The sequence below is a fragment of the Anabrus simplex genome, chromosome 5 (assembly GCF_040414725.1).
Source record: "Anabrus simplex isolate iqAnaSimp1 chromosome 5, ASM4041472v1, whole genome shotgun sequence".
In the NCBI taxonomy this organism is placed as follows: Eukaryota; Metazoa; Arthropoda; class Insecta; order Orthoptera; family Tettigoniidae; genus Anabrus; species Anabrus simplex.
The window spans coordinates 54,674,154-54,689,100 of NC_090269.1; the positions used below are offsets into that span (position 1 = coordinate 54,674,154).

The 14,947-nt window shown below is 37.6% G+C and overlaps 1 protein-coding gene across 3 annotated transcripts in view; it reads right to left on the reverse strand.

Moving 5' to 3' along the window:
- LOC136873735 (pyroglutamyl-peptidase 1) overlaps positions 1-14,947 on the reverse strand; it is a 37,112-nt gene that overhangs the window by 7,369 nt on the left and 14,796 nt on the right. For all 3 annotated transcript variants that reach the window (XM_068228017.1, XM_067146896.2, XM_067146897.2), the window contains one exon: positions 6,670-6,884. In XM_068228017.1, the coding sequence (XP_068084118.1) occupies positions 6,670-6,882 (213 nt within the window). In that variant the 5' untranslated portion in view covers positions 6,883-6,884. The remainder of the gene's footprint in view (positions 1-6,669; positions 6,885-14,947) is intronic.

A 14,947-nucleotide genomic window follows, 5' to 3' on the forward strand; every position in this document is an offset into this window, starting at 1 on the left:
AATAAAATCTGGAACTCCCAAGGCTTAAAGTTAAATGTGTGTTTCATGTCCCTTCAATTATTATGGATTTTAAGAGGTGCTAGGGGTGTCAGATTTTGCTCTGAAAAGGAGTTCCTTATTCTACCAATACATCTGCTGACATAGGTCTCTCACATTTATGCATTCTGCAAACTAACTGCACTGGGATTCTTTACTGTCTTATCAATATGAAGGGGATCGAGGTGTGTGTTGGACGATCGAGATAGATAGAATTGTTGTGTATGTTTTGGACGTAATGGTGACTATCAATAAAAGGATTGTTTACTCCATTTAAATCGCTAGGTACATTGGCACAGTTGGTAAAATCCATTGGTTAAATCCGTAAACTAAACCTTCAGAAGACATTAAAATGGAAAGAAACAGTACTATACCAATTTTCAATGTAAATGAAGATGTCACCAGCCTTCCTTCTAGATGGAAAAAATGGAAACATTCAGTTGAATTGTATATTGCCGCAAGAGGAATAACAGATTCAGCTAGAAAACAGGCAATTTACCTACAGTCGGGTGGAGAAGGCTTGCAAGATATATTTTATTCTATCCCTGAACACATCACTGTTCCTACAGGTGAAGCTGTGCATGAATATACTTTAGAATTGTTAGACAAACATTTTTTACCGAAAAGGAAAACCACTAGTTGAGTGGCATATTATGAAGTCTATGAAATAGGATATTAATGAAACATCTAATGCCTTTATATCTAGGTTGTGTCAACAAGTTGTTAAATGTGATTTTACAGATACCACAACAAAAAAAGAATTGGAAGACGTTTATTTGTGACCAGTTTGTAGAGGGTTGCAAATCAGCTGAAGTTAGAAAGAGAATATTGGAAAAATCCTCTGTCACCCTTGATGATTTGGTTGATATTGGACAGGCTCACGAAATGATGAACATGCAGACATCACATTTTGGTAAGGACAACAGTTCTGAGCAAGAGGTGTATAGTATGTCGAATAGGAAGAAATATGGGACTTCACAAAGAAGTATTTCCAATAGTGGCAAAAACAGTGGTGCTCTGCCGAAAACTAGTCATAATAGTTATAAAAATAGAGGAGAAAGGAAATGTTATCGCTGCGGGGAAACAAATCACTTAGCAAGTGACCTCCAGTGCTCTGAAGCCAGGCTTGTAATTTAACGGGGCACTATCGGAAGTGTCGTAGAACAAAAAGGACATATACATTAGAATCGGGGGAGTCAACTGTTGATGACGAAGTTTCTTACGCGGATGACGTCAAAATATGAATATAAATGGTCCGTTATTGGATATTATAAATTTTCCAGCTAATTCATTCCTGGTTGCCAGCGTTTCGCCCCTGTGTGCTAGGCTGGGCTCATCAGTTGGTACCTAGCACACCTACCAAGACGCATGGCCAGTGCATACCATGGAGGTCACTACGTAGGCTAATTGTAGCTACAAGCAGTGCCAATGCACTATGAGAGACTTTGTTTCAGTACCAAAAATTGACGCCTGCTTGGCCATCAGATGATACAGATGTTGATTCCCTTAGGGAATCTGAAATATTTGTTCCGAATGAGTAAATTTATAATACCAATATAAATGGCCCTGGATGTAGTAGTGATTTAGACTACACTTTTCTTACAAAAAAAAAAAAAAACTGGAGACAAAAGAAAAGACAACTTGTCTATCGTCAGGGGTACCCTTCATTTTTATTACTGACTTGGGATCTACTTGTGATATTATTGACCAAAAAACTTAGAAGGAATTTAAAAGGAAGTAGGTAACCGATAAAGTAAAATGACTAAATAGTTCAAAAATACTTTTCACTTATGGTAGAACCGATTCGTTGGATATTTTAGGAGAGTTCGCGGCGGACATAACGCATTCCAGTAGAAAAATGAGTACAAATGTTGTAGTTATTAAAGGTAGGGGACCACCTATTTTGGGACATTCCTTGGCTACAAAACTAGGAATAGTACAAATTTCTGAGCAGGTTAATCAGACGGTGGTTTCTGACACATTGAAGGTGGGCAAAATAAAGAATTTTCAACTTAAATTACCAATCAACCCGAAAGTCCCACCAGTTATTTAACCTCTGCAGTGGGTGCCATTGGCATTGAAACGAAAAACAGCACAACGTATCCTTGAGCTTGAGCAAAATGACAAGGTTGAAGACGGGTTTCCCCTTTTGTACCAATTCCAAAAGGTGACAGCGTTAGATTGTGTGTCGATATGCGAAAGGCAAATAAAGCGGTACTAAAGGCTAGCCATCCCTTACCAACCATGGAAGACCTACACCCTGAAATTAGTGAAAACAAATACTTTTCAAAGTTGGATGTTAGGTCAGCTTTTCACCATGTGGAATTGAATCTGGACTCATGGGAGATTACCACATTTAGCACACATTTAGGCTAATGTTTGGTTTGAATCAGGCAGCTCCTGAGTTTGAAAAGATAATGGAGCATCTGTTAAGGAACAAGATTCCTACAGGAGTTTACGTATTTATTGATGACATTCTGGTGTATGGGGAAACAAAAGAAATACATGATTCAAGATTAAAAAAGATTCTTGAAGTTTTTTGCGAGCACGGTATTGAACTGCATAAGGAATGTGAATATGGTAAAACTTCAATTAAGTTCTTGGGTCACATCATATCAGCAAATGGCATTAGGCCTACCGAAGACAGAGTGGTGGCTCTGAGGAATTGCAGAAGACCACAAAATGTGTCTGAGCTGAGAGGTTTTCTAGGCTTACTGAACTACGTAAGTAGATTTATTCCTAACACATCGACCATGACAGAACCACTGCGACAGCTTACACATAAATCTGCACAGTTTGCATGGAAATACACCAAGAGGCTTTTAAAAAAATAAGAGAAGTACTTACATCTACCTCAGTTTTAGGATATTTCAACCCGAAGGACGAAATGGTAGTGATGGCAGATGCTGGCCCAAAAGGACTTGGTGCGGTGCTGATACAACGGAACAACGAAGGAATCCCACGCATAATTTGCAATGTTAGTCGCAGCCTGTCGGACGTCGAACAATGGTACTCTCAGATGGAGAAAGAAGTACTTGGGATTGTCTGGCGTGTGAGCGTCTAAGGATTTTTCTGACGGGTAAGCAGTTTTGCCTGTATACGGACCATAAACCACTAGAGGTCATTTTTGAAGCTAGATAAACCCTGCGTGAGAAATGAACGTTGGCTTCTGAGACTCCAATCTTTTGACTTCCAAGTTAAGTATGTAAAGGCGAAAAATAACATAGCAGATCCTTTATCACAGTCAAGTGAGAATTCAATCGGTGAAGCCAATAAGTACAATTATCTGATGCACTTGGCTACGTATTTGGCACCAGTTGCATTATCTTTGGAGGAAATAGATGAAGCTTCAAAAATTGATCCCACTCTAAAAATGGTCCGTTCACATTTACAAACAGGGTGATGGGATTGTAATGACGTTGACCTCCTTCCATTTCGGGCGATGATGTTGCAATTATGAGTCATGGACAATATATTACTGAAAGAAACTAAGTTGGTAATTTCAAAAAATTTACAAACTAGGGTCCTTAGTTTGGCACACGAGGATCATCCGGGAATTTTGGAAATGAAAAACAGACTCAGATGTAAAGTATGGTGGCCCGGAATGGACAAAGTAGCCGAATGGACAGTGAGAACATGTCTGGGTTGTCAGATTACAAGGAAACCCGAGAAGCCCAAAAAAAATATCTCCGACAATAATTCCAAAAAAAGCCTTGGGAACGAATAGCTGCTGATATTTTGGGTCCTTTTCCTAATGGGGTACAACTATTGATCGTGATATATTATTTTAGCCGTTTCATGGAAGTGACAAAACTAAGTAGTACTGACTCTAAAAGCATAATAAAGGCCCTAGATGGTACGTTTGCAACATACAGCTATCCTGAGGTTCTCTCAACAGATAACGGCATACACTTCATCAGCGCAGAGATGGAAAATTACCTGCAACAGTGCAAAATTCATCACCACAGAGTTACCCCATTACACCCACAAGCAAATGGCACAGTGGAAAGACAATCTAGGCACAACTCAACGACTACAGATTGCCAGTGCCATGAAATTAGATTGGGAGTTAGAACTAAACAAGTACCTACTGATGTACCGGAACCATGAGCACCAGACCACAGGGGTTAGTCTGGCGGAGTTTTTTTAACAGAAAATTGAGGGACAATATTCCCGGTCTGGTCCCATACAAAACATAAAACATTAGAAGAGGTAGTGGTATGAGACCTTATTCAAAAGTTTAAAAAGCAAGAGTACGCAGACATTCGACGCGGGGCTCGAGAAAATAAATTATCAGTTATCAGAGGGCGACAAGGTTTTGATGCGTAACCCCAAAATAAACAAATTTTCAACCACATTTGGACCTACACCTTTAAAAGTCGTCAAGAAGAATGGCAATACTGTGACAGTAGACTTCGGATGGTAGACAAATAACTCGCAACTCTACCTTCGTCCAGCCTTTTCATGAGCTGTTGTCTGAGGACGAGTCTGAGAGTGTGGAAGAGCAACCAGAGGAACCAGAAAAAGAAGAAAATCAACCAAAGAAGAAGGGAGCCAAAAATCAGGACCAAGACGAAGTCAACGGATAAGAAAACCCCCGGGATTTTTGTCAGACTACAATTTTAAATAAATAACAAATTTTTAAAAAAACGGAGTGATGTACTGTACTATTGATATGAAGGGGATCGAGGTGTGTGTTGGACGATCGAGATAGATAGAATTGTTGTATATGTTTCGGATGTAATGGTGATTACCAGTAAAAGGATTGTTTATTCCGTTTAAATTGCTATTTATTCAGGACAGATTCTCAAACATTCTCAAGCACAGATATTGAATATCTCACCAACTAGTATGAGGTTGATCCCATAATGGTAAGAATCACAAGATTCATCTTCTCAAAGCCACTTCAAAATCATGTTTGAACCAAAACTTAAACACCCCCTTTTAAAAATTATGAATATTATTAAGCATGTCCTAACATCTATAGCAGTGGTGGGCAACTAATTCTTGATACAACAATGGCAGCACAAAAGGTATATTTCATGAAAATTTCTTCATCTGAGATGACATAATCAATTACAGTCTTTTGTAGTCCATCCCACCTGTATCGTGTTATCTTATGGCTCTGTCTCTTCTTGAACCAACTATATTTCACCACCAACCCATTCCTCACACAGAAGTAAAGAAGATGCTCTTCTTCTATATTTCTTCCACCATATCCATGAGGCCCCATTATGTTCTCATATCCTGTTCTATCTGTCCCAATCTGTGTATTCAGATCTCCTATAATGATTACTCTCTCTTTACTATTAAATTTTTCCCCATCATCAAGAAATTGGTTCTTATCCTCTTGACAACAATCAGTTTGAGGTGCATACACCTGTACCAAAGTTTTTTTCTTTTTTTTTCTTCCCCTACATGCACAGTCACCTTTATTATTCTCTCACTAACATACTGAATGTCAGTGACTCCTTCTAGATCATTACTCATGATGAAACCAGTACCATTCCTCATCTCTTTGTCATTTCCATGCCAATACAGTGTATACTGTTTTCTTAATTTCTTCATTCATTTCCCTCTCCACTTGGTTCCACTTAGCCCCAGTATCATTAATTTCCTCCTTGCCATGAGGTCCACTAATTCTTCACATTTTCCTGTGAGACTGAGTAAATTGATGGTCCCAATCCGTGTTAGTCTCTTCTGGGATATTTGCATTTTTGCAAGACCCTGTCTATCATCAGGACATAAACCATCATCCCTGACATGAGTCTGCTAATGCTGGCACCTTCATTTAGTTGATAAATGCTTTCCGAGGCTCTTATGTGTTTTAAAAGGCACTACAAATAAGCTCTTTTAATGGCTTGCTACGCCTAACGTAATTGAGGATTTTCTTTCGGGGTTTACTCCCTTAGCCTTTGAGGATCCCTCCTCATCCCACAAGGCAGTGGGTTCCATCTGTACTACCCCCAGAGGATGGGTTGCCTTCTCCACCAGCTCCACTGTACCGAATCATATTCTCCGCTTTTGCTGCCGTTGAGGTCTTATGAGAAATAAGCTGTATAGATAAAAATTGTAAATGCTACTGGCCCTCTGTCCACATGAGAGAAAACACCATGTGTACTTCAGTCTGAAAAGTGATGATTTTGCTTTCAATAAACAAACTGCAGTCAGAACAATGAATTCCCAAATTGTTTGCAGATGATCAAAATGAGGATGTATACTGTGTCAGCCTTACATACAAAAAACAATTTATATCAATTTATGCTTAATTCCAACACTGCTGCAGACTGAAAAGATTAGTGTTTTAAGGAGCCTAACCAAGAGGTCACTGGCCCTGGAGGAGGAAGATTGAATTTCATAAGGAATGGAGATAGGCTATTTTTTGACAAAAGAATACAAAATTTTTCTACCTTAATTTCAAATAATTGAATGAGAAACTACAGTAAACCATTTTGACATTTTTGTATGCCTACTTGCTTAAATGATGGCATTTCAGGTCAATCCTTGGTAGGCATTTTTAATCAAGGTTGAAGAAAAACTGGTCATTCACCTTACTTTGACAAACTAAAGAATCTATACAAAAAAATGGCAAGATTAAAATAAAATTGAATATAATGAGTAACAATTATTTACAACTGGATTATACTGTTTCCAAAGCTGAGGAACTTTTTCTGCAACACTTTCATAAGCTACAGGAATTTCTTCTATAACTAATTTGATACCAAGTTCTTTCTCGAAATTAAACTTTGAAAGTTCTTTTGCTACTTCCCAGCTTGCATTTATTTTATATTCTCCAAAAATTCCAAATCCAGTAACAACCACAGTTTCAGGAGGTATTTCAGCCATTCCTGCAAAAATAAAAATAACGAGAAAATATTACACACATACTGTACATAAATAACTAAACATAGCTAAAAGAAGGTTCCTTCACTGCATGTTAGTTTAACACTCTAAATACCATGCCCATAAATTCTATGGGCTTCCAATCTTTCAAAATTAACTAATGCCACATCTTCTATGGGCTTGAGCATAAGGTTTCATTTAAAATCCCTGCCTGCCGTTTTTACAGGTTTGGTTATAGCTACATGTTCTTGGTGCTATGTAGTAACAAGTTCTGTCACGAGATAGCATTTGATAGTAGTTCATTACATTTTTCAAAAATAAAGAATTAAGTGCAGAGGGGTGAAGGTTTGAAATGTATCATCTACGACTGCAGTAATGAAGATGTGCGAAAAAGACTAAGACAACAAACTAGAATATAATACATAGAGTGGGTATAGCAGCTTGATTAGTGCTCTGGGCAGAAGCAAGCAACACTATGCCCGTCATGATACAAACACCAGCTAACGACAAGACCTACCTGAAGCTGTCTGAGTAATCTCACATGTGTGTCAAGTTCATCGTTGAAAGAAATGATTTATAGTTTGACTATTTATTGAAGCACGAAGATGCCTGCATTCTGTTTTGCATGCTTTTGTTTGAGCAAAACAAACAAGTGTATCTTATTTCAAGCAAGTTCATTTCTATTATAAGAAGGCTACATATATTAAAGGATGATCTTAATTTTTGCCACTGTAAAGGACAAATTCTCTTCACAGGTTTTCACTAAAAGACAAATTAGCTGACTGGGCAGTGGGTGAATAACTTTGAAGAGAGACAAGTGATATCCCAAGCAGTGAAGAACTTGTCATTATATTTTTCACAAATAAAGAATTAAGTGCAGAGAAGTGAAAGTTGACATGTATCATCTACGACTGCAGTACTAAAGATGGTTGTGAAAAATGCTAAGACAACAAGCTAGAAATGTTCTGTTCAGAACATTTTGAAGAACATTATGAGTGTGTGTCCAACCCTTGTCTCATTTCTCTACAGAAATAATCCCAATGCAGAGCAACTGAGATCAGCATACAGGAAGTGTTCATTGGGATAGATTGACTCATCGACCGTTGAAAAATTGTAAATCATAAGTGAGTGATGTGCTTCTCTTATCTATATACTACGGTTCCTTCTGAAGACAGCACCTCTACTGACCATTATCACTGTACTACAAATTACGAGTCACTCACCAGGTACTCAAAAACAACAGATACAGAGCTTATTATGCAAGGACTGAAAAGAGAAACCATGAGGCAGATGTACACAAAATTAATGCTTATCATAGGACAATGAAACAGAACTAGAAAATACTATAATTATTGGTTCATGTGAATGCAAGAGCTGTTTCAAATCGAGAAATGTGACTATTAACAGATCAATATAAAATTCAATTTATTGTAAATTTTATTTCCAGTCTATGTTATACCAGGCAAGTTGGCTGTGTGGTTAGGGGTGCGCAGCTGTGAGCTTGCATCCGGGAGATAGTGGGTTCGAACCCCACTGTCGGCAGCCCTGAAAATGGTTTTCTGTGGTTTCCCATTTTCACGCCAGGCAAATGCTGGGGCTGTACATTAAGGCCATGTCAGATTCCTTCCCACTCCTAGGCCTTTCCTATTCCATCGTCGCCATAAGACCTATCTGTGTCGGTGCAACATAAGGCAGATTGTAAGAAAAGAAAAAAGGAAAAAGTATGTTATAAAAAGGTTTACGTAGAAAGGTTGCCTTTGAAATGTATGATAATTCATTAAAGAGTGTTTAATTTTCTTGACTGTTTAGATATGCATCCTAATCCATAATCTTGTACTGTAGGCCTACATTCTTCTGTATGTTGATAAATATTGGAGATGTATGGATATCTCCACATCTTTGCGAATAAGTAACACTGTAATTAATTTAATCATTTTCAACAATATATTGCTTCAAGAAGAAGAAAAAAAAAAAACTGCTATGTATTTTGTTTTCTCTATTTTAAGTTACAGTACAATGTGATTCTGTGGGGAACCTCTGCTTAAGAAAAACTTATGTGTCACCCTTTCCATCCGATACTTACATCATCTTAAATAATCTCTAACTGTTACACCTAATGAAAAAGGTCTGTGTGAAAATACCTCATTTTCCCACTCAGTTCTGCATTTGCTTACAAAGTGCTACACCTAATGAAGTACAATTAATACATGGCTGACGCCAGTCAACTTTCTTCAATGATGGCAGCATGATAGCCACTATGTATTATATTCTAGCTCGTTGGGCTAAGAGAAGGCAAAATAGTTTGTGCAGAAGACTATATACACAACTATGATAGTAAAACAGATAAAAATTGGCAATACTACTGGTGTGTTTGAAGGTCAGGTATCGTAAATAATTTTGAGTAGGCCTAAACTGTAATGATTCGAATACAGCTTTTCAAAGTGTAGGCCTAGGCTGTGTGATAAAAATACTGATGAGATGGGAAATGTACCACACCAAGAAACAATGTGCCAGCTTGTGAATTTATTAGTTAGTAGATAAGCTAAATTAATTCATTTGTAGCTTGTATCAGTTTCATAATATGTGTTTAACATTAACAAAGCAACAAATAAGTTGAAATTACTTTTTTTGTGTGTGTGTGTTTTTTGTTTATGAAGCTATAATGAACATAACAATACTCAAACACCATTCAGAATCTCTGATACAGTAAGTGGGATGTAGAAGATTGTACCTTTCAGATGGTGTAATGCAAGTTAAAATACATTTAGTAGGTGCATAAGAGGATTTTTTTAGAAAATCACTAAACTTGCCTGGTTTTTGGGACAAGTACAAAATTGGGATTAGTTCTGGGAATATTAAGTAATAAGCCTGTTTTTAAATCCTTACATGATTGAAGTTCAGACCGGTGTACTCGCTCGCATACAACACAAAGTCCAAACTTGAGAAGTTGAAATCTGCTATGTACGCTCCCATTATAATGCAGGCAGTCACCAAACTTAAGGGGGCACAGTAATAGTTAAATATCAGGTTGGCTGATATACAATGGGCAAGTTTTGAAGGTACTATATTCATCCTTCCAAAATGCCATACTAGGAGGATTGCAGTACAATTTGTATGAGTTGAGTTCTCAACCAACATAGTGGATCCAGCCCAGCTGTTCCCTCCTTAAGAGTATAATACCCAGGACTTTTTTTCTGTCGGTACGCTCCAATATGTGTACCGGTAAACTTTATATTGTAAAACTTGTGGTGAAGATTAGGATTTATTGTTTAAAAGTTGTCTCCACTTAGTTGCTGCCATCATCGCTTGATGTTGAATTATGGCATCAGGAAGTGTTGATAGATTAATCAGATACACTGTAGACTGCATTTGGATTAACTCTTATCCATAGTTATCGAACTATCAAAAGTATATGATATCGATCCAGTTCAATAACACTACTCTTTCAACTGTACGTGCTTGCCGCTTAAATTTGGGAACTTCCTTCTTGTGATAAGCTTCACTTCACTTCCTGTTCACTTTGTGTGCTGTGGTTGCATCTGTTGTGTATTCTGTACGTGAATTGGTTTGTTTCCTATGTTCTTTATCAAATGCAATGAATATAGATAAGAAAAGGTTCCACCTTATCAATACCAATTTTAATTAATCAAGAAAATGCAATGAACTCCTAAATCACTCAGTTCTTCTCTTACGTTCTGGCAGGTAAGACATAAACTTTCTGACAGTGTATCGAGTTAATGTGATGGGCTGAAAACAAGTTTGGGGCAAAATGATGCGATCGAATCGGTAAAAGCTGTAAACGTGGTTGTGGCTAACGAACATGCGGTTGTGAAAGAAAGTCTTTCCGAGTGTTGGATTCCACAGCAAAAAGCTGATTTTGACTGGTAAATCGTGAAAAATATAAAGCTTGGATGTAAAATAAGTCAAGAAGTAATCAGTTTGGGCCCGGACAGAAACAAACAAGGTATGAATATTTCTAAGCCATGCACAAATGTTCAACAGATTACTTCTTTTGGTGGAAATAAAAAATTCAAGTAATTTCACTACAAAAAAAAACCATCCAGATCATAAGAAAATATCCATTCATAAGGCTGCCATTAACATATTAACTGCTACAAAAGAAAAGGTTGGAGACCTCTTTTACTTTTGAACATGACAAAGAGATAATCTTCAAAATCTTCGTAACAGCCTAAAAAATTGGCTAGAAGAGTCAGGCATTCAATGATTTCGAATCTGAAATTGATCTCCAAGGAGTGAATGGTAACACCATAGGTTGAATTCTCCATTTGACCAATGCTTGTATATAGTTAAGCATTTTTGAGCTGAAATGAAGAAAACCCTAAAGAAGAAAATAAATATAATTGCAAAATTTCTTTGTTAATTGACAAGAGCACTGCTATTAGCCAATTATCATCTTTAATAGTATATGTAAGGGCAATGCTTCTTGAGATAGACGAACATATATATTTATTGATATTGTTGAGTTGCAAAATAGGTGTACCCAAGGTATTTTTCCATGTCAGATGAAAGTTTTGAATGAACTGGGCTTCTCTCAAGAATTTTAAAAGAAAACCTTATTGCAGTAGCATGTAATGGAGCCACTGTGATGTCAGGAAAAAAAAAAAAAAAAAAAAAAAAGGCATATTTAAGGAGCAATATCCACATGTCCTGTTTTGGCACTGTTGGAGATGTAGTTACAAAAGACTAAGTTATTTCTTGACAAACTTTATACATTGTATCACCAATCAACTAGAAATGCCACACATCTGAGAAATATTTCTGACAATCTGGACCAGCAACTGTATCACATTGCAAGAATTCTTTTAATCGTTGAGTAGCTTCAAGTTACAGAAGTGTTTCCGCAGTGTGGAGAATTTTTTATTTCTCGTGGTACATTTGGAAAGAGCAAAACAGGATGAGAACAGGAATAAGAGTGAAAGAGTTAGTATGATGAAAAAAAAAAAATCACGACAGTTTATTTTGTTCTTGATCTTGTTCTTATGTGTGACGCTCTTCAAGAGTTGTCAGAACTTAAAGTTGAACTATAAGCACGGGATATGACTTAGAAGGCAGATTCTTGTGTTTGAAGGTAGGACATTTAATAGTGCGTTTTACTATCGTAAAACTTGAAGTGCAATTGAGAATTTGAAATTCAAGGGAGTGACCCTGGAGAAGAGGGAAAAAAAAAAAAGTCAAGCTGCCAATGCAGAAAGCTCTCCTGATACTAAAATGTTCAGTGACAGCTTAACACGATGGATGGAAAACCGTTGTGTAACAAAAGAAGACACATAAACATCAGAATGGACAGAAATACTGTATCCTAAATGTTGGCCAGATAATATTCAGAAGAACACCACTTTTGCTAAAGATGAAGTAGAAAACTTGTGTAGGTGTTTAAGGATTCAAGACAGGCAATTTCTAAGAGGTATCTTGAATTCCTTATTGAGAAGAAAATGCCAGCGTCACTACTACCACCTGTAAAATTCATCATTCCTATTTCTACCTCTGAATGTGGTTTCTCACAAATGCACTTAATATTGACACAAACCAGGGCTTATCTACACCTGACAACTGTGAGTTCGATGTTTATCAAGTTGGTAGGTCCTTCTCTAACAGGTGCCTGAAAAAAAAAAAAAAAAAAAAAGACATGTCGGGAACATCACAGCATGCACAAAATTATTAAACTGTGTAATTAATTGGAAAAAATGTATAAATTTAATTGGTGGTAGGTCATTCTACATTATTATGTTTATATGTAGAGTTTTTAGTCATCCATTTCACATTATCATCTTATTTCTTTGTATCACGGCAATAAAGAACTCTGAACAAACTAATTCTTGAGTAAGGTACTACAACATCACCCGAATTTATAGCTTGCAGTAAATTTCCAGTAGCCGAGATCAGGCGACCGGACACGGCATACTAATTTTAGCCCTTTACTAGCAAAAGGACGTCATCAAGCTTGCAATATTGCTTACCCCACTCCATATTCTGAAGAGACACATACTTTTCAAAGTTTGCTACATGATGCTTTGATTGCCCGTGAAAGTTCTACCTATGTGATTGAACGTTATGAAACAAGATGATGGATATACAGCGATGGATAGGAGAAGGGATAGAAAAGCAAATCTTGCTGGACCATGTGATATGGTAAATGGAGGGAGATTTTGGAGCCTATATACATCCACGACAAGAGCTGGAGAGCATCTATCTATCTATCTATCTATCTGTCGATGCTATCATTACATCGGAGGAGGGTTGTATGTCTTTCTTTTACATCAGAGAATGTCTTACGTGCTGAAGGTCTTACCTTAGTTCACTTCGCATCTGAGTAGAGCACTACTCCAAATTACTCTCATTGAGACCTGGTTATCTCAATGACGAGAGATAAAGTCAACGAGACACCGATTTTGACTTGTCTAGAACAGGAGATATCTTTGATATGTATTTAATTACACTACAATTCTGTAATACAGAATAATACAAGTTTATTCTCTCCATGAACGTAACCCAAGGTGGTTTTTGATATTAAATTTAGGGCTCATTACAACATTATGTAAGGAGTATAATAGGAAGTGTTAAAGTCAGGAAAGTCATTGTCCCATTAGTAGGCTATGCACGAATCAGAAATAGGACTGGTACCTACAATGAGAGATGACGATGCCTGTACGAGAGGTCCATCAAACATCAGCTGCTACATCGAACGTGTCCACATAACAGAATCTACAAATGGTGAGCTAATGGCATAAATTACTTTTTCTTGCTAGTTGCTTTACGTTGCACCGACACAGATAGGTCTTATGGCGATGATGGGATAGGAAAGGGCTAGGAATGGGAAGGAAGCGGCCGTGGCCTTAATTAAGGTACAGCCTGGTGTGAAAATGGGAAACCACGGAAAACCATATTCAGGGCTGCCGACAGTGGGGTTGCATAAATTACTGCAAGTCTCTGTGTAACAGATCATTTTCTTGAAGTTTATTTCATTCAATTTTTCTTTTGTTTCTGTAAGTTCAGATTTTTGTAAATACGCCGTCACGTTATTCATCGTAATAAATAGTTAATTTTAATTAATTTCAGAAATTCTTATTAATGATCCTTGAATTCCAAGTTAGTGTGTACTTAATGGTTAGTGTTCTTTCACCCCACCTCTGGGAGTGTTTATAGTCTCATTTGATCACTGTATGGTAATTACAAACTAATAATCTCATTGGTAAGAAGCTGTAATTTTCAATGTTACCTCATTAACAATAAAAAAGCAAATTTTCTAGTTGATTTTGCACAATTTCTGATATATACTCTTGTTTATAAAAAAACAGAACACCTTAAAAGACTAGAGAGAGGACGTTCATATTCACAGGACATGTACATTAGTATGTTCTGCAGAAACAATTGACATTTCAGTCACCTAGGTTCAGCACGTGTCCTGTTGCCTAGTAGGCACTGGGCCCTCCATGGGCACTGATAACTTGTTCCATGCGTGATGGCATTGATGCGTATAAGGTGCGAATGGCGTCCTGGGGTATAGCCATTCGTGCTGCATTCACCTGGTTCCACAGTTCATCTTTGGTGGTTGGCATTGGGTCACAGCGTCGCACCCGTTGTTTTACCATATCCCACACATTTTCAATTGGCGACAAATCTGGTGATCGTGCAGGCCAGGGCAAGAGTCTGACATCCTATGACAACAAAAAGGCACATGTTCATGAAGCACCGCGTGGTCGCGCATTGTCCTGCTGAAATATGGCGCCTGGAATGTCGTGCAGAAAGGGTATGGATACAGGTCGCAGGATGCAATTCACATAGGTCAAACTGGTCACAGTGCCCTGGACACGTACTAACTGTGATTTGTGGTTGTACCCAATAGCACCCTACACCATAAGGCCTTGAGTTGGTGCTGTATGTCTTGTGCAAATGCAGTCAATGTGATGCCTCTCCCCTGTCCGCGGCGAACCAAAATGCGTCCATCATTTTCAAACAAACAGAACCTGGATTCCTCCGAAAATACTATCTGCTACCATTCCTGTCCCCAGTGATATCATTCCATACACCATTGCAGTCTAACATGTTT